The 20920-nt window shown below is 41.2% G+C and overlaps 1 protein-coding gene across 1 annotated transcript; it reads left to right on the forward strand.

Annotated features, from left to right (window-relative positions):
• Positions 1 to 5211: 5211 nt before the first annotated feature.
• Positions 5212 to 19144, forward strand: NEK2 (NIMA related kinase 2). The gene is made up of 9 exons (XM_081854869.1): positions 5212 to 5438; positions 7235 to 7452; positions 9560 to 9800; positions 10833 to 10915; positions 11086 to 11212; positions 11505 to 11727; positions 12564 to 12618; positions 12695 to 12765; positions 18115 to 19144. The coding sequence occupies exons 1-9, from the start codon at positions 5343 to 5345 to the stop codon at positions 18342 to 18344; spliced, it is 1344 nt and encodes a 447-aa protein (XP_081710995.1). The 5' UTR covers positions 5212 to 5342; the 3' UTR covers positions 18345 to 19144.
• The last annotated feature ends 1776 nt before the right edge of the window (positions 19145 to 20920 follow it).

Below are 20920 nucleotides of genomic sequence, written 5' to 3' on the forward strand. Positions count from 1 at the left end.
AGGGAGTCCGCCATTCGGCGATGGCGCCAACCCGGAAGTCCATTGTGAGCGGGAATTAATCTAAGTGAGCATTGGGGTTGTGCACCTCCCCACACTCCTCTCCTCCTCCAGTAAGATCAGAAGCTTTCACTTCACTTATTTTATATCAATGGCAGCTTAGCTTTCTGTTCAAATTCGAAATTGTGGTTAATCTTTATGAACAAACTATGGTTAAAGCTAACCACAGTTTGTCAGGTTCAAATAAAAGACAAGCTGTGCTGAATAAAAATGGGACTGAAAGCTTTCAAATATCTACTGGAAGGGTGGGGAGTGTGTGAAGCTAAGACTTGCCATGACTCAGTCCCATCTTGATAAATCATGTTTTTTTGATGAGTTCAGACTGCAATACTAAGCACACCTGCAAGGAAAGAAGTCAGGTTGAACTCAGATAGGGCTTACTTTTGAGTAATCACACTTGAGATTCTGTTGCATGAGAGACGTTTAAAGCTATATATTTGAAGTTGACAATTACAATTTAATCTAACCTGACAGGTATATGTGGTAAAGTTTTGTTTTTGTAATTCCATTGTCTAATGGCACTGCCTATTTATGATGCTAATAATGTAAGAGAATCCTCCTTTCTGTAAGGTCACTATAACCAGAATTGTCAATGATTCACCCATTACCCAGCTGCAGCAATGCAACAGTAACCAAGAAACCTTTTAAGTTCTTCCTTTCAAAGACAATCTGAAATGTGCGTTTCACGTTCTCAACATTGTGAAATTGAAAACTATTTTTAACTGAGTGGCAGTTAAGGTCTGAACAAATTGCTATGGCCATGCTCTGGGTCTTGGTGCAATTACTGCTTCAACATGCCACTCCTAAAGGAATTACTTTGAAGCAAATTTCATTTCCTAGTATGTGTATTTAGGATTTCTGCCCAAGCATGTGATCTGTGGTTGGAACAACTTTTGTCTGAAAGCATTTAAACAACAGAATTATAACCTTATATCCCAATCTCTCTCTCTCTCTCTCTCTCTCTCTCTCTCTCTCACACACACACACACACACACACACACACAGAGCTATCTCATACAATCATAGAATTGGAAGGGATCCTGAGGCTCGTTTTTTCCAACCCCCTGCATTGCAGGAATATACATCTGTCCCTTACGGGGACTGAACCTGCAACCAGGGTTTTTTCCAGCCAGAACTCAGTTCTGGCACCTCTCAGGTGGGTGCTGAGAAAAGCAACTCTTTCCCTAGAAAAATAGCACTGCCTGCAACCTTAATGTTGTCAGCACCACGCTCCAGCCAGCTGAGCATGGGTGTGTGGAGGTGCTACCCTATAACAGTAATTAAATAAGGGCCTTCATCCAGTAAGAGCTTACTTTCAGGACAATGTGTTCAGGACCACAGCTGTAGGCAATAATAGCAACGCACAGATAACACAACCTTATGCATGCTTACTTGGAACGTCAATCCCACTGCATTCAGAAGAGCTTGCCCCAAATACCCATGCGTAGAATTACAGCCTTCCCGGCTTCATGAAAACATTGCAAGAGCATCCTTTAGCATAATTGAAGCTGTACTATGAAGGACCCTGGTTTTGGAATGCAACTTATTGAACAATAGAACATAGAAACCTGCCTTATACTGAGTCAGACCATTGAGCAGGGGCTCTCCATGGTTTCAGCTGAACCATTCACAGCTCTACCAGAAGATACTGAACCTGGGACTTTCTGCATGCAAAGCAGATGTGCTAGCAGTGAGCTGCAGTCCTTCCCCAGGGGTGAAATTAGGCTTTATTCCACCCAGGTCAAAGACCGAATTTGGCACACTCACCCATGCACATACAGGCTGGGAGCCTCAATGATGACCCTCTGGAGGCTTCACCCAGGGCAAAAAAACCTCAATATCCCTCCTGTAGTTATGGCTCTGCCTTCCCCAGTGGGATTCAGCATGGGTTTCCGATTCTGCCTGGAGGAAAAGCTCTAATCATGGTTTGCGAATTTTTGTTTTTTAAAAAATACTTCGTGGCATGGGTCCAGGCTTTGGGAAATTGTCTGAATCAGGCCATTATGAATTCAAGGCTACATTTCACAAATATTTTCACATAGTTTCTGGGAATGCTGCAACAAGGAGACACACAAACCCCATACATAATTCAGGAAGGAGACACAGCAGTATTGTTTGGCTGAGATTGAGATATGTCACTATCTAATTTATTCCAGTATATGTTATTATGAACTTTCATTCTCCTGGAAACAAATTGTAATAAATTTAAACAGCAAATGTGATAAAGACATTTTCTGTTTGGAAAAATAATTTTTAAGAGAATCACTGATATTTGTTAGTATATATTTAATTAAATTTGACCATTTATGATGTATGTTAATAATACAAACACAAAAGTGTTAAAGCTGCAGCATGACAGAAAGTATGCTATGTATTTTTTTTTTACTGGAAAAGCATTTTAACCCAATCAATACACAAAGCTATTCAGCAATGAAATGTGAAGCTTTCATATGTATTGCATCTTGCCTTATGGATCATTTCCAGAAGACAAACAGCTCAGGATCTTATAGCATCTTAAAGACTAAACAGATTTACACTGCAATCCTATGCAAGTCTCATTAGTGGTAAGCTTCAAGAGATTCAAAGAAACTTACCCCCAGGTGTGTATAAGATTGCAATCCTGATTGCGGTAGCAGTTTTTGTGGATTAGGACCCTCCCCCACTGCCTTTGGCAGATGTAATATACACATGGATTCAAAGGGGTGAATGGTAATTAGCAAGGAGCTGAAAAAGGTTTGTGATATTTCTGTACCATGCCAATGTAGAGGTTTTCAAACTCTGGAGAATGAGTCTCATTCAGGTGGACCACAAAAAGGCTGTGAAGCAGTCAATAATATCCATACCTAGTTCTCTATTTGATTTTTTAATAGGACAATATATCAAGGCTGTTTTAAGCAGGTCTGTATTATCAAACAGACCAACACTGCCTAGAGTCCAGTTAAAAGAGGCCTTTCTCAGTAGCCTGGCCTACTGTCTGCAAATTTGAGGCTGGCTTTGATAATGATGCCAGTGCTGAAGGGGCGTAATGGAATGTTGCTGTTTTATTTTTCTCCATCCATTGAATTAGAAAGACTAAAGTATAGTTACTTAAATAAGTTACATACATGCATTGATTTGTAAAACAAAGTTGTGATACACCGAGATCTCAAATGGACCACGGTAAATAAAAGTTTGAAAACTGTTAGATGTAAGCACAGTAACCCTTTCACAACTTCAATCAATTGCACAGTGCTAACATGGCCAAAGGTGTTAAAACAGCAAAGCAGTTGAAAAGACAGGTTTTAAGACCTATCACTGCTGTTGTAAATGACTCACTATGCATTCATCTTTTGTGCTTTTAGCTTTTCCATAGAATGTCACAGATCATCTGTGCCTTTTATATTTCATGTCATTCTGACCTCACTTTCCACTCTGTGTAGGTGAGATATTCGCACATGTGTAAGGGCACACAGTACATCTAACAAAATGAGTTCACAAAAATTCATGCCACAATAAATCTGTAAATCCTGCAAGTGCCAATTTTGCTGTTTTCCCTCAATATCAGAAGTGATGGCCAAGTGCCATCTAATGGAAATGTTGTAGCACAGCATCCAATATTAAACCAGAAAAGGTTTCATTAACATTATTTTTCAAGAGATCAGTTTTTCAGATTTTCACCTCAATTCACAATTAATTAAGTCCCAAAGTGATTGCATTTACCGTATTTACTCACATCTAATGCTCACTTTTTCTGGCCAAATTATGTTGTGAAAATTAAGGTGTGCATTAGATTCGATGGCCAGCAATATTTTTTGTTTTGTTTCAAAGTTCTGAAAGCTGAGATGCACATTAGATTTGATGGCACATTAGACTCAAGTAAATACAGTAAATCTGTTTGACTGAAGTCAGTATGACCGAACCACCTTACAGACTACTCCCAAATATTCCTCAATAAAACATTCTTGTGCCCCCTTTGCAGGATATATACCACAAGTTACTTTTGGGATATCAACTTGCAATGATTGAAAACCTACCATAGTATATTAGCAGCAATCCAAGGTTAAGTGGCTAAAATCCCATCCTCTGATAATTGCAATGATACCAAAAAGTGCAGAGTCTTCAGAGATGTAACCACTTAGAAGCAAACTGCCAAATTCTTGGTTTGTTTCCCAGTGCACTGTCTCTCTTCTTTCTGCAATTCTAAGCTTTGCATCTAAGCCAGGTCTGCTTAAATGCAAAACTTTAGTTGCTAATTTCTTATGAATTCCGTAAGAAATTAGGAGCTGAAATTGGGAATTAAAAGCCATTTTCAGTCTCATGAACGGTGTTGTGTCTGATTGTGGACAAATTGCAAAGCCGTGACACATAGCTCAGTTGGTGGAGCATGAGACTCTCTCCCAGCCTTCATTCTCCTATCTGGAAAATGGGAATATCTCTTTTGGCTAATGCAAGGAAGATCATAAACAATTTAAAAATGGAAAGGAAGTGTGATGGGAAGGAACAATAAACGACAGATCATTATAATTATTTAAGAGTTTATATTCACCCCAAAGGCAAATGTGGATGGTGGAGGGAGAGAAAGCAAGGGGTGGCAGAATATACAAAGATACAGTGATTCATAAACTCCCACTGTCCACTTTACCCTGACTCAGTTCTTATGTTCTGCTATATGCACTTGATTTTGCCTTTCCATGAGAGGCTAAGAGTGTCATTTAAAAATAAAAGGGTTTCTCCTTCCCTGGGTCTTTAGGGTCCTGCTCAGAGTAGCTCCACTGAAATTAGCAGACATTCTCATTCATTTCAGTGGGTCTACTCGGAGTATGATAAATATATAGTTATATTCCATCCTGTCCCGGGTAGCGACTAGGTCACCCGAAGAGCCGAATGCCTGCGATATGGAACCAGAAGTACTGTAATGACTTATGTGCAACTCTTGGGTTTGTGCGGTTTGGTAAAAATACATTCTCGTCGCCTGCCTGATGACGTCTTTTGACTGGCAGGGCACGATCAAAGCTCCGCCGCGTGTCCAAGCGGCGTACCCAAAAGACCTCAGCCCCAAGTTTTCTCGCGCCGCCCTCGAGCGCCAGCGGCAGATGCGGTTGCCTAGCGACCGGGCAGAGGAGCAGCCGTTGGGAGGCACGTGACCTCGGCAGCCCCGCGAGCCAATTGGAAAGAGGGCGGGCGGGCGTGGGCGGCGGCAGACCAATCGGCGGCAGGCGCGGCGTCTTTTAAACGTCTTTTGCGCTGGGGGACGGCTGCGTGTTCCGCTGTGTTTGGGTCGTTTGGCCGCCGCGGAGCGCGGAGCGATGCCGAGCCGCCCGGAGGACTACGAGGTGCTTCTCACTATCGGCGCCGGTTCCTACGGCAGGTGCCAGAAGGTGCGGCGGAGGTCGGACGGCAAGGTGACTAGAGGCTGCCAGCGGGGGGGGGGGGCGCCCCGGAGGATTGTGGGAAACCCGGAGGATTGTGGGAGCCCTTCTGAAGCCATGCGGAAGGGCAGGGCCCAGGCCAGGGGTGGGAACGCTGTGCTTCCCCAGATGTTGTTGTGTTACAATTCCCATGATTCTCTCTGAGCATGAGAAGAGCCCTACTGGATAAGGCCATATTAGTGTTATTATCAGTGCTTTTTCCTTAAAAAAATGTTTAGGGGTACTCTCATTTTGACTCCAGAAAATCACCATTTTATAGTTCAAATCGGGAAAAATAGATGCAGTAAATGGACAAAAGTACAAAGATTCACAAAATGTTTAGGGGTATGTGTAGCCCTGCGTCCCGTCCCCCCCAGAAAAAAACACTGATGATGATGATGACGAATTTATTTAGTTATATGTCATCAGATAGGTCTCTACTTACACCCAGAATTTCAGTGTCAAGGCCAGCTGCTGTAAATTAAAGCAGGGGTATCGTTTTCCAAGAATGGTCCAGCAGCTCTCTTATGCAAACATAGCAGTAGGAGCAGCAAATACAGTGCAGGAAGAAGTTTTATCTGCTCTGCAGTTCCTCCAACTACTCCTTTTTCTGCTGGGGGTTTCATCCAGCGTCCTTCTCTCATAGTGGCCAGTGGGATGCCTCAGGGAAGCCAGCAATCAAGCCCACTCCTGCTATTGTTCCCCAGTGACTGGTATTCAGAGATATGCTGTCTCTGGCCCTGAAGGTGGCATGCAGCCATTGTGATGAACTGATAGCCTTATCAATGGTCATGCAGCCTGGAGCTGAAGGCAGCTGGAGTCTAAGAAAAGCTGAAGGCCACAAATTCACTATCCCTGTCTTAAAACATATGCATAGGGATACCACCAAAGCAAGCTTGATGCAAAACAAAGCTTGGAATCAGAAACAGACTTCAGTGTTACAGCTCAGCCCTGGTGCAAAAAAAAATTCTCTGAGCTTCAGCCCCCCCTTTCCTGTTTTTACTACTGCACCACAACACAGGCCTTCTATGCAGGCTGTGTTCCTGGTATTTTTTTTCTTTCATGCCTCCCACCCCTAAAAGCCAAATGTGTGGCCCCAGTCTTTGTATTTGTGGGTGAGGTGAAGAGGGACAAGATCCTGCTTTCTAGGGGTGCTCCCTGAAGTAGAGGTGGCTCTATAGCTCACTACTTTATTTTCCTTGATTGTTAGTTGCTATTGTGGGGTTTCTGGATGTTTCCTTCTGCTGGAAGCAATGTGGTCTCTGATTTCTAATACTCTTGTGCAGGAACTGGACTAAGGTCTTAGTTGCTGCATCTCTGCTTCAGAAACAGTCTTTTTCTACCTGGACTTCTGGGCATGGGACCTGAGACACCATATACATATGCTAGCAAAAGTGGTTCTAGCACATGAAAGGATTCCCCAACCTCATTAGAACATTGTACTGTGTTGTGCTCTTAATTCTGCAGTTGTGCATTAGGTTGGCTAGATGTTTAGAAGGAAGTTGCAGCTTTTGTTTATTAGTATGTTTGGCATGGGAAGATTTACCATGAGCAAAATCTCAAATTACAAAGCCACCACAAGTGATCCTTGCACTAATAAAATGAGGTGTGACTCTCTTGCTGTGGAAGCAGTGGAGAGATGAGGTCAGGTTTGCTGCTGTTGGGTGCGGGGGTGAGATTTATATTGGTTTAAAGTAAGATGCTAGTCCACTGAGCTTTTAAAATCATTGTATTGTTGATAAGTTTTTTGTATGTTTATTGTCTAGAGATGGCTTGCTCCTTTTTTTCAGGTCTTGGTCTGGAAAGAACTTGACTATGGATCTATGACAGAATCTGAAAAACAAATGCTTGTTTCTGAAGTGAACTTGCTTCGTGAACTAAAACATCCAAATATTGTCCGGTATTATGACCGTATAATTGACAGGACAAATACAACACTTTATATTGTGATGGAATACTGTGAAGGTGGAGACCTGGCAACTCTGATTGCAAAATGTACAAAAGAAAGGTATGTAAAACTTCTGGATTATCATGACATTATTTTGTGCTGTAGGTTATTAAATTAGTTATGAGAGGTCACAGGTATTTTAAGCCAGCAACCAGAAATTTTGAGTTTTAATTTTGGAGCCAACTGTCATTGAGGGTGCAAGATTATTGCTGAGCAGAGATGCCAATTTTTACCACACTGATGAAATTTTATTTTCCACTTGGCAAGATGTTAACCCATACAGGCAACCAAGTAGTTTGCTTTAAAAAGGTAAAGGGACCCCTGACCGTTAGGTCCAGTCGTGGACAACTCTGGGGTTGCGGCGCACATCTCACTTTACTGGCCGAGGGAGCTGGCGTACAGCTTCTGGGTCATGTGGCCAGCATGACTAAGCCACTTCTGGCAAACCAAAGCAGCGCATGGAAACACTGTTTACCTTCCCGCTGGAGCGGTACCTATTTATCTATTTGCAATTTGACATGCTTTCAAACTGCTAGGTTGGCAGGAGCAGGGACTGAGCAACGGGAGCTCACCCCGTTGCGGGGATTCAAACTAAGATTATTCACTACACAAACTGCCTGCTTGTGGGAAAATGACAGTTTGCTTGGACATGCACACACACTTTCCTAAGTAATTACATACTTAGTAAATGTTGTCTTTATTCCCTGTAATCCTCTGGAGGAATATTCCTGTGGATTCTTTTATTTATTTTTTATTACTTCAGTTTGTTTTTTCCCCTTTAGAATAGGAAATCTACAAGAGAGTATCAAGGAAATGAGGACAATGTCCTGTGCATTTTAAAACATTAAATTGGCTGTTCTAGATAAATGACCTGGCAACTAAAGAAATATACAGTGAGAGAGGCCTTAGTCGTGGATATCACCCTTGTCAGTAGTGAACACTACAATACTGGTGTGATAATCGTACACAACATGATATACTAAATTTGAAATGCATCAAAATCTTTGACTTAATACTTAAAAAATACAATTTACAGTTTGCTCATAAGGAACCCATGTCCCTCTGTAAAATAGCCTAAAAGTTGGAATGTCTTACACTTGGCTTTATAAAATTAAATAAATAAAATGTCTAATGTCTTGAGCTGGAATCCTTCTGTTTTGGCGCTGCATTTTCCTGTGTTTAAAAAAAACTGGTGAAAAGTTTAGTCTGCTAGCAAGTAATGAAATGATTGTGGGGGCTTTCAAGTAGTTGCCCAGAGATAGAATATCCTTTATACTTAAACTCTTTGAGATAGCTACAGTTTGGCATTGGGAAAATAAAAACAAAACCTGCAGTTTTAACCGATCCATGCTTGGATGAGTAATATTAGAAAAAGCTGTCTCCCAAATTCTTTGTCAGAGGGCCTGGAGCAGCAGCCATGCCTCTCTTGGATGCAGGTTTGTAGAAGATAAACAGCAACTTTAGATTCTGATCTACTCTAAAATGCTGTGCAAGTGAGACAAGAGTCTGCCTCTTGGACTTGGGGAAAGAGGCGGGGATTTTTCTCACTTGTGTGGAAGTTTGAATAAGATAATGACTAGCAGGAGAGATTCCTTGTCTGGCATGCATGCAGATTTAGATAAGACTGTCTCTCTGTGTACTGGAGGTCTTCAGAGGTTCAGCAATGTGGCAATGAGAAACAAGAGTGTCTCCTGTTCTTTTCTTCACTGTTAGCATAATTGCCTCAGAAAGGACAAGGGAGCAGGGAGATAATACCAAGGACAAATGGGATTTAGATAATAAGACAAGGCAATTATTTGTGGGATTCTTTCAGGGAATTATAGTTAGCTTTCAGTTACTTTCATGTATGCTTGTGACCAAAACACATATATCCAAAACAAAACATATATCCAAACACATATATCCAAAACAAAGAAATGAATGGCAACCATTCACTTCTACAGTATGGGAAAATTGTTGTACTTGGGGAACACCTGTTGAATGGGGGTGCAGTTTAGGCCCCTGGGGACTCAAGCTACTTAGCTTCACCCCTATTCTATCTGCATAGTCCCAGGTTTTGAGTTTCTTTACTAAAGTAATGGAATATTTGAAAATGGGCTGAGAGAGAAAGAGAATGGATTTTGGCTTAAAGGTACTCAAAATAACCAGTTGTTTCCTCTTTCAAAAGACATTATGTGGAAGAAAACTTTGTCCTTCGCGTCCTCACCCAGCTGACCTTGGCTTTGAAGGAGTGTCACAGGCGGAGTGATGGAGGCCACACTGTGCTTCATCGGGACCTAAAGCCAGCAAATATCTTCCTTGATGGCAAGAAGAATGTGAAGCTTGGTGACTTTGGCCTGGCCAGGATACTGCACCATGATACCAGTTTTGCAAAAACATTTGTTGGCACACCATATTATATGTCTCCAGTAAGTGTCCCAAGATGAAAGCAACTGCTTTAGATTTTGAGCATTGTTACTTTGTGATTGCCAGATCTAACTTACCTTTCAGCAGCAGTTCTTTAAATTAATTGGTATCTAATATAGCATGTTTTGTTTTGCTTACTAAATACAAGTCAAAGTTTACCATGCTGTATGCTGTATAAAATATCTCCAAAATATCTTTCAGATAGCAGAAATAATAACTGAAATATTTAATAGAGAAGAATTAAATAAATTACACTGGTTTAAATGTTGTGTTTAGCTTGACACAATTGTTTTACAATATTTATATACAGCTTGATCATAAAAAACTGTGTAGTTTACAAATAATAGAACAACACTGGAATTGTCCATAAGAAAAGATAAAAGCAGGTAATTTAAAAAAATGCAAAACCTACTTAAAATCAACAGGGGGCTTAAAACATGTCAACTCATAAAGTCATGGAAATTTAATTGCACGTGCTTCCTTAGCAGATTTTGGAGCCTTCAATCTTTTCTTAATATTTAAATGTTAACATACTAATATATGCTTCCTAAGAGGAGTCTTAAGTGAATTGCAGCTTAGAAACTGCTCAGTTTAATTGGTTTCGTATCATTCATTGTTATTAATTTTATGAAAGAATGCATTTCTAGTAAAGGGGGGAAATAATGGTAATTTCACTAAGAAAAGCAAACCCCTCTTAACACCAACTGCTGGAGGCAGGTTTGAATTCCAATATGACTTTCCTCATATTATATGAGGATATAATGTTATATTGTTCAATGTTATATTGACACAGTCAAGTCAAAAGGTGGACAAGTTGACAGTCCTAAAATACAGTAAGCAGCAAGTAAGAGTTAGCACTAAAAGTGTTATTACCATCATGGAATGCTACTTACTATGTGTTTTTTAATGCTTAACACCTAAGTAATACTCCAGAATGCATACTGGTAACCAATTTTGTGGCCACATTTCATCTAATTTGCAAACTAATTATTAATATATTCTGTGCTAATATATTCTGTTTCCCCCCCTGTTAGGAACAAATAAATCGCATGTCCTACAATGAGAAATCTGACATCTGGTCTTTAGGATGTCTTCTCTACGAGTTGTGTGCGTTGTCGTAAGTATAGTACCAGCCAAAAGTTTCTAGGCAGGCATTTGGCAGCATTTAAACTCATTTCACAGTATAGCCATGCTCTTGAGAAGAAGCAACTAAATCAAAACATGGGCACCAAAACATTATAGAAAGAACAAAAAAATAAGAAGAGCTTGTTTGTTCACTCTTTCTAGGCCTCCATTCACAGCCTTTAACCAAAAAGAGTTGGCAGAAAAGATAAGGGAAGGGAAGTTCAGACGGATCCCATACCGTTATTCAGATCAGCTGAATGAACTCATCACAAAGATGCTGCACCTAAAGGTAAGGGTGATTTCTCAAGGGTACAACAGGTGGTGTCCAACGAGCTGCTGGTGGAAGCTTCTGCCCTTCTTCTTGGCCTATTGCCTATCATATCCCCAAAGAAGGAAGTGTTTATGACCCTTCCATATTAGTTTTTGATGCAGCAGAGGTGGCTGCAGTCAAACCCAATCCAGACAAGTACTGTATACATAATTTGATCCCCAGATGTGCTGCTGCCTGAAAAAAACTTGCAGTGGCTTGTTAGATGTAACATTTCTGCACAGTGACTATAATAAGTCTCCCTGATTTCAAGGATTACTGTCGGCCTTCAGTTGAAGAAATTCTGCAGAACCCCCTGATAGCCAACCTGGTATTGGAGGAGCAAGGGAGAAACTTGGAGAGAAGAGGGCGAAGATCAGGAGAGCAAGATAAAGTAGAAAGACTTTCCGGAACTCCAGTGAATGAGCTGAAACTGAAAGAGCAGCAGTTACAAGAGAGGGAGCGAGCCATAAAAGAGAGAGAACACCGGCTAGAACGTAAGAACTAATGCAGCAATGGGATGTGGGGGTTTGGATTCCTGCTCCAGAAGTGTCTTCAATGGGGAGTGGGACCCATTCTTTCGGTGACATGAAGGAAACATTAATACAGTTCTTGCAAGGTAAAGGACCCCTGGACGGTTAAGTCCAGTTGAATTCGACTGGGGTGCAGCGCTCATCTCCGCTTTCAGGCTGAGAGAGCCAGTGTCCACAGACAGCTTTCCGGGTTATGTGGCCAGCATGGCTAAACCACTTCTGGTGCAACAAGACACCACGACAGAAGCCAGGGCGCACGGAAACACTGTTTACCTTCCCAGTGCAGCAGTACCTATTTACTTGCACTGGTATGCTTTCGAACTGTTAGGTTGGCAGGAACTGTGATAGAGCAGCGGGAGCTCCCCCCGCCTTGCAAATTCGAACTGCTGACCTTGTAATTGGCAAGCCCAAGAGACTCAGTGGTTTAGAGTAGACCACAGCACCACCTGCAACCCCCCACATTTCTTGCATGCATGATGTGGCAGCACGTTTGGAGTGAATGAGGGTCAAGTCATATGTAACTTGGTATGCACCTGAATAGATGATATATTCAACTAATAGTTTCATGGTGTCTAAACATGGATGCAGTGACACTACTATACTTGCGTGTGTTTTCCCTTATGGATCTTGTTTATCCTTTTATAATAAGCGAAGGACACTGTTCATAGAAGAAGAGGGACTTCACATACTATGCAGGTTGCATGCTGCTTTCCCCATGGGCCATTTACTGGTCAGAATAAAAAGCTGTCATAGGTACACACTGTTTGCAATTGGATAACATGGCTTGTCTTTTGTTCCAGAGAGAGAGCGGGAACTGTGTGTTCGGGAGAGACTGGCAGAAGAAAAACTGGCTAGGTTGGTTTTAAAATGTCTAAAAGTGTCTTGTTTTGAAAAGGGCTTTTCTTTTATTAACCAGCTCCTTTCTAAACAGGGCTGAGAACATGGTGAAGAATTACAACTTATTCAAGGACCAGAAGCTATTGCAGCCAGTGACATGCCCAGGTAGGAGAAGATGTTGGAAGCTCTTAACGGACTGCTAAGCCCGGAATCCCCAGATGCTACCAGCCTTAGTACTAGTGACCTCTCTAGTAACGCTCCTTCTATGGTGGATATTAAGTCAGCTTTCCTGGCAGTTCCAGTATGTTTTAATACCGGTGGCAGCTTAGGATGGGCTTAATATGTGTATGAAGGGGCTAGATTGGATGCCCACTGTGGTGGTACTTCCCTTTGCCAGTAGTAAGTGCTGGATACTTGAACCTGTTGATGCTCCTCATCTGTATGGTAAACCATGACTTTAAGAGGAGGCTTCTGAAATGCTGTATACTGTGAATTCCTTGAAGGTTTGGTCAGAGGCAGAGGTGTTTGACATCTTTGCCACTCAGACAAATGAAGAGTTGGACAACCTGAATCTCTCTGCTTCTCTTTGCCTCTATTTAACTGCTAAGCCTAGTTTAGATACCACTGCTATCCAAGATGGGAGGCATCATGACTTCAGTGAATATTTTCTACAATTCAGCTGTCACTTTCTAGTGCCAGATCTATGTGTGTGCATTATACCTCTGTCTTCTTACATGTTTACGACTTGGAGCCAATTTTGGCTTACTTGAACTCTAAAATTAATCCTGAAATAAAATATATTTTAACTTACCATTTTGTAAATGGATGTGCAAAGAGGCTAATTTAGGCTAACTTGGGGTTTATATGATGGTGACTTACTAGTTAGTAGGTTTTTGTTCTTGGAGGCCATTTAGAATGGGCTGTACATCCTAATGCATATTCAAACTAGATGGGGATTTAAGCCTCATTCAAAAGCAGCCAAAATACAGGTAGCTTTTCTTTGAATGTAGCCTAGTCAATTTTTATATATCTTGCTTTAAAACACTGCAATTCTAGGTTCTATGCTGTTTTCTAGGAATATAGCCTGGGATACCATGAACTGATGCAGCTTGATTTTTTTTTCTTTAAACTTGACTTTTCTTTGGGACCCCACCTCTTCATTTCAAAAGCTGTTTGTCAGGCAGCATGAGTGGCCTCATTTATAATAAACAGAAGCCTAAAACCCCATGTAGCTAGCTGTGTGGACTTCCGGAAGCCTACCAGAGTAACTGCCAAGGGGTGTCTAGTCAATGCAAAACCCAAATTCTAGTATGTTGCTGTTTGAGCAATAGTCCTAGTAAAGAAATCCAACAAATAATGTAGCCTCTTTAAAATACTATTTTTCTTTGTGGATAATGGCTTTTGCTTCAAAATCACAGACAAGTCTTCGCTAATCACCACAAACTTAAATGATGATAGAATTCTTACTTATCTGACTTATCAAAAAGGAATGGTGTGATATTAAAGCATCCTCAGGAAGTGATCTTCTTTGTAGTCTTCGAATCAAAATGATCAAAATGAAGCTTCTGCAAAAAAAGCCACTGTGTTTGCAACTGATATTTTTCCACTCCAGCTCTCCAGCAGGTTCTAAGGGACCTGCTTCACTAGGCAAACCCACTTGACTTGAGTAATAATTTAACAATTGCATTATCTGGGTGATGCCCCTTTGAAACTAATGGACTTTAAGTAACCAAAGTCCATTGATTTCAGGGAGTACATTCAGAATATTACCTAGCTGGATGCTGTCCTGTAATAATACAGCTCTTGCATATAGTAGCCTTTTATTGTTCCATATGCAGGCTGTATTCTATGTTATGTATGGTTTTACTTATCATTAAAATATGTAATTTTTGGTTGGGGGTATTGAAAGTCCTTGAAAGGTGGGCTTTCTGAATTTGCCCAGTGTTTTCTGGGCCTTCACATCTCTTGTGGCCAAAGAAGTCTGAAAGCATTGCAGTTAAGCTGCATCAAAAAGGTAATCTACAGTGCCTTACAATGAGGTATTAAAGTCTATTCAAAACTATTGTAAAGGAGGCCTGACTAGTGGGCTCTTTTAAGATAAGAATCCCCCTTTACTTGCAAAAAATCTAATTCTGCATGCCCACTATTTACCTTTTTAATATACTTTTGATGTGAGAAATTGCTTGGCTAAATTACCACCATTCATGGTAAGCAAAGCTGTATACACAAGAGTCCCACTATCCAAACACAATGCGTATTCAGGAAATCATTTGTTAGGTGAGTGTTCATGTAATTGGTCAACGATTGCCATAGATTCTTGGGGGGGGGGGGAATTCTAAAGCGTTGCCAGCCATGGAATTCTGACCCTAAAGTGACAACAAAGCCCCCTGAAACCTTGCAAAAGGCTAATAAGGAAAGAAAAATGCTCTTATTTGTCTAATCTTACCCCCACCCTGCCCATGGTTTCTGGCAAATGGCTGCCACAGACTAGGAAAACACAAGCAGCCTTAAACAAGCCTTACCTTTTATTTGTTTACAGTTCAACACACAAGTCTGCCTGTTTGAATATCTACTTCTACATTCAGGCAATTCTTTGTGATAGTGGTCCAGCTTGTGAATCACAGTAAACCACAGTTAATGGTTTGCTATGAGCATGCTGCTCTCCACTTGCGCTTCCACAATCCCACGATTAGTGTTATGTTCACGTCAGTCATCATAGTTTGTTTCACTCCTAAGAAGTCAAGATCTGTAGTTTAGGTTTGTTCTTGGCTTACTAATCCTGTGTTTCTTGGAGCTAAGCAGACCAACATCTGTCTTAGCATAATGCTAAGCTAAAGAACATGATCTGTTTCTCCTGTTTTCTAGCATCAAGGAGCAAAGTGCCACGGAGCGAGAGCAGCATGCTCATGATAAACCATTAACTATGGTTTACTGTGATGTGCAAAGGAGGCCCAGTGACTCCTCAGAAAAAGAGGCATAGTAAAGACAGCTATATTATTGATCTTTAGCTATTGTCTAGAATATGTACCCAAAATCGAGATATGGTTCCATGACATATAGTGCAGGGATTACTTTGAGGTTTTAGATATATGCTGCAGTTGAAGTGGGCTAACGTACCACGGGTGAATGGGTTTTGAAGCTGAACATTTTGTGGGTATATATATATATATATATATATATATATATATATATATGGAAATCCCCACACTATCAATGTAAATGGTACATTGTCCAAGGTAGGTCAGAGAAGGGATGGATGAGTGGGAGAAAACAATACAATGGCATGCACTTGGGGTTTGGTTGGCTGGGGATAAAGACAAATACAATGGTGTAGCCACAGATTGGCAGTGTATTCCCAAGTTCTGGAACAGACATGAGAGCAAGTAGTATTCAGTATCTTCAGAGTTGGGACCTTCTCCTACCTGCTGTTCATTAGGAGTGTTGGACTATAACTTCATCATCTCTGACTATGCTGCTGGCAACTGATAAGTTGTTCAAAACATCTGGAGGGCAATAGATTGGAGAAGACTGCTTTTACCTAACTCAAGGAAAGTTGGGCTGTTTTTGATTTTTAGCTGTGTTGTGTTCTCGTTGCCCAATTTTCCTCAGTTCTCTCATGACTTGAACAAATAAAAATATTATTACTGCTGCTTCCAGTAGAATCTTAGGTTATGTCCATCAGTTGATAAGCAGGGTCAGTGCTACTTCCAGGGTCTAGACACTCCTTCAAAACTGCGAAATTACTGACCTCTCCCTCAGTTTCCCAGAAGAAGAGGATGAAGTCAGTGGATGTTGGCTCTCCTTGTTGCATCATTAATAGAAAATGACAGCTGAAGGTGGGCCTGAGGCTTCCACACATTGGCAGTGGGGTGCTCTCCTTAGACATGGGGCATTGGCAGCTGCCCATCATTGCTGACATCTGACACTTCCCTTGACCAGTGGAGAAGAAATCTGCTTCCAAATTGAAGACTGAGCTTGAGATACTTATACCATGATTAATCATTGCTCTTAGATAAGGATGGGGAACCTCCAGATGTTGCTAGACTTCTGGCTCTTAGAATAAGGAGACCTGCTTTCAAATCCCTCCTCAGCTACAAAATTTGCTAAGTAATCGTGGGCCAAATTCTCTTGGCATAAACTGTCTCCCAAGCTGGCTGTGACCATGTGGCTATGCAGTCTGAGACCATGTCTGCACCATACATTTAAAACACTATGATGCCACTTTAAAAGTCATGGCTTCCTCCAAGCAATATTAGAAGCTGTAGCTTGTTAAGGATGCTAAGAGTTGTTAGGAGACCCTCCCGCTCCCCTTCCATAGCTACAATTTTCAGAGTTCTGTGGGAGGAACAATTGATTGGTCAACCACTTTGAGAATTGGAGTTCTGGTAGAGGAATAGGGATCGCCTAACAACTCAGCATCCTAAACAAACTACAGTTCCCAGAATTCTTTGGGGGGAGCCATGACTGTTAAAGTGGTCTGATACTGCTTTAAATGTATTGGTGGATGTGGCCTGAGTTACTATGAAGAGCATAAACATGTAATAAAATCATTCAGTGAGACCACCCTTCTGTATGGAACATGTAGTCTCCTGTGCAGTGTAATATAATAAAAACACATAACACTAAAACTCAGTAAAGGAGCAGTGTTATATACTGTGGGTGTAAGGAGAATATATGCATGATGAAAAGTGCTCACTTGCCAATTTCCTGTGTATAAACAATTGCCACACATGAAATTTAGCTTCTTCAACTAAGCATGTTTATGCTGCACCCATTTGACATGGTTTTAAACTGGTTCATACTTGCAAATTGCTTCAGTTTTATAAAATAAAAGTGGATTGACCAATATTGTCCTTCAGAGGTGAATTAAAAGTAAGAAACAAGGCTTTTCATCCGTTGGCTCTTCTCCCCCCCCCCCCCCCGATCCTATTCTGACTTTCCTAAGGCAAACGAGATTTATTTCTGTCTTTCACACACAGAAGATCTCTATATGATAATCCTTCTATTCACAATAATATGTACACAGTCTAGAAGGCACATTTTCCCAGATAAGCCCTATAAGAGTACTGAACCCAGCCAGATGTGTGGGGTATAAATACTAGTAATTATTATCATTGTTACTACTACTGAACGCCTTTGCCCATGTAACTAGCATGGTACACACATTCCCCGCCCAAAAAGGCAGTGATATTGATGAATTTTTTTCCTACAAGGAGTGTGGCAACTGTGGAACCTTCAGTGTAATCAAAATTTCGCCTTGTAGAGGGGTATGAACACTTGCAACCTTTGCTGAAAACTCAAAATGGAAGGAAGTGAACTAGGAGTGGTTGATCTCTGGCTCACCAGACATTGTCAGACTCCAACTCTATGGAATGGCCATCACGGAATGGCGGGAGTTGGAAGTCCCAACAACATCAGAGAGCCAGAGGTTATCCACCCCCAGAGTAAAGAATAAACTAATATTCAGTGAGTCAGAGTTAAGTATTTGAAAAGCATCTTTCTGTTTTTTTAAAGATGACGAAGCTCTGCCAGTCTTTCCTACGAGAAAAAAGAAGGTTCAGTTTGGTGACGAAAGCAAAGAAAATGCTCAGTCTGAGGACAGCCTGGAGAATTTCCCCCTCTCGAAAGAAAAAGGTTGTAATCTGAAGAAGCGTCTCTACGCTGCCAACCTGCGGGCTCAAGCCCTTTGTGAGCTGGAGAAACACTATCAGCTCAAAAGCCGCCAGCTTCTTGGAATGCGCTGAATATTTGTGTGTATTGTGTACAGAACTGTGATGTTTTCAGTAGTGTCATTTAAGCTGATGTTTCTTGTGGCGTGTATGATGAAAAGCTGCGTAGGATGGTTTTAGAAAAGGTGCTAAAATAGTCTTTTAAACTCTATGTAAATAAATGTAAATAATTGTGTGGTTGTGTGCGAATAACTCTTTTCCTTAGAGTTTGCATTTTTATGCATTTGGCTTGCTAGTGTTGCATTACTAGGCCAGTTCTAAATATAAATATTCATGGCGTGGTTAGCTAGATTTTTTTTTAATGATTACGATGTGATTTTAACAAATAGCACAACACTGGATATAAGATTTAAGGAAGTGATTCTGCTGCATCGGAAGAAGAAAAAACCCTCACTTTGAGTCTCTAAATTTAGGTGTGTATAATAGTTGGATTTTTACAAGCATAATGTTGCACCTAGCACAATATCTGTTCCTTCTAATTAGCTGAATTACTCCCCCTGCAAAGTTTTCTGAAATGTTACATTGTTTAATGAAAAATGTTAAAAAAGAGGCAAGTATGTAATGTGTTCCAGGACATCCGCACAGAACGGAGTAGATATCAAAATTTGACTGGAGGAAAAGAATTTACAGGTAGCCTTTTGTTTAAAGACTCATTTCTCATGAGAGGTTTTATACATTAAATATGGTTGTACATGAGTTCTTACGTCCGAAGGAAGGTCATAAATCCCAGGCAGCAAGATCTATGGACTTCAGAGGTCAGGATGCATAAATACTCTTTGGATGAAGCAACATGTTATTAAAAGCAGAAGTGTAAATAGTCTTGTATGCCTCTTTGTCTTTTCCACACCTTGTGATGAATGTATGAAGCCACTTTTGATCTCTTTCGTTAATCCAAAACATTGGATAGAATTTAAATAGCTTAATTCTCCAATGGCCTGGAGGTGGTGCCCTTGCTCTGCTGATGTGGTGATCCAGACTTATGCCTCCGCTGCAAGTGCCTATATGTGAAATTAACGCCTGTCTGCTTCAGTAGAGCTTACTGTCAAATAAATTTGGCCCATGAGTTCAGCTTTAACCTATATTCACATGCCACATTCTTTTAGAAAAGCATGGCCACCCAGCTCCTCTGAAATACATGCATGTTCTGAAGTAATGGGATAGCTGTTGTCTTCATTGCAGCCTGGTCATATGCACATGGCACATGAGTTGCAGGCTTTCTGTCTCCTTAAAAATATCTCTCGCATGCGGACACACACACAATTTTGCATTACAGCCTAGAAATGGCTTATCTATCTTCAGTGAACAAGTGCTTGGTTTTCATTGGTTTGTGCCTCCCCTTTGCATACCAGTTTACAAACTACAAAATTAACTGGAAATGTGAATTTTAAGCTGCTATAGCAACATGTTCCACTGACACTTGAAAAGCTAGGTTTTCCAAACCCTTGCAGTACTCTTTACATCTAGTGCTGTTTTTCTAGGAAAAGAGGTGCTGGAACAGCTACCAATCCCACTCCTGAGCTGCAGTGACCCCAAAATCTGCTCCAGAGATTTCACCCCCACCCAATTGAGGGCAGATTTTGTGGAAGGGGCAGCTGCACTGGGCAGCAGAGGAAGCTGCCTTCTACTGCATCTGACCTTTAGTCCATCTAACTCAGTCTTGGGCCTATTGGCTAGCAGTGGCTTCCCAGGGTTTCAGACGTGTGTGTCACAGCCCTAGCAGGAGAAGGAGGGGACAGACCATGGGACCTTTTGCATGCAAATCACACAGTCCTGCTGTGAGGAGAAGCCACACTGCCCTAGCCAATGCACACTTGTGTTACGTTGGCTCACACCCATCTTGAAAGAGATTTACATCTGATTAAATTTCCACAGCACCCCTATGCAAATCCCATTCAATTGTTTTCCATGGGACTTGCATCCCACTGCTATGTATGCTTATGCAGGACCAAATCCTACTGCGTTCCTTTCCTAGATTAAGTGTGCATACAATTGTAGCCTCCATCACAGCAAAATCTTCCCACTTGTAGACTTAATGTGCAACTCTTTTTGCAGCAGTCAGAATGTCAGCAGGCACAAACCCAAGGAAATGCAGGGGGAGGCCCCAATGTTGACCATTAAAATGAAATGGTTACATTGGATCCTATTGTATTTTTAATCAAAAACAACAAATCATTTGCATAGGTATGCTTACTCCAGAGAAAGCCTCTGGGTGTTCAGTGGGGCTTACTTCCAGGTAAGGCTGCAATCCTATACCCACTTCCCTAGGAGAAAGTCAATGGGACTTACTTCTGAGCAGACATCTATAGGCTTGCCCTGTATGTATATGTACATATATAGCAGATGTAGGGAACCTTTGGCCCTCCAGATGCTGCTGAACTACAATGTCCATCAGCCCCAGCGAACATGGCCAATAGCTAGGAATGATGGGTGTTGTAGTTCTGCAACTTCTGGTGGGCTATCCCCCTACTGTCATAAACCATTGAAGGCAAGCAATGCAATCCTATACATGTGTACTTCAAATGCTGTGTTGAATGAGATTTATCCTTATATAAGTGCTTATAGGATGGATTATAGCTTTAATTCATTAAAGG

Source organism: Podarcis erhardii (assembly GCF_964252035.2).
Source record: "Podarcis erhardii genome assembly, chromosome: 3".
In the NCBI taxonomy this organism is placed as follows: Eukaryota; Metazoa; Chordata; class Lepidosauria; order Squamata; family Lacertidae; genus Podarcis; species Podarcis erhardii.

Coding starts and splice junctions, on each gene's coding strand:
- NEK2 (XM_081854869.1), top strand. CDS start 5,343: ATGCCGAGCCGCCCGGAGGACTACGAGGTGCTTCTCACTATCGGCGCC. Junction 11,213..11,504: donor CAAAGATGCTGCACCTAAAG/GTAAGGGTGATT, acceptor CCTGATTTCAAG/GATTACTGTCGGCCTTCAGT. Junction 12,766..18,114: donor GCAGCCAGTGACATGCCCAG/GTAGGAGAAGAT, acceptor GTTTTTTTAAAG/ATGACGAAGCTCTGCCAGTC.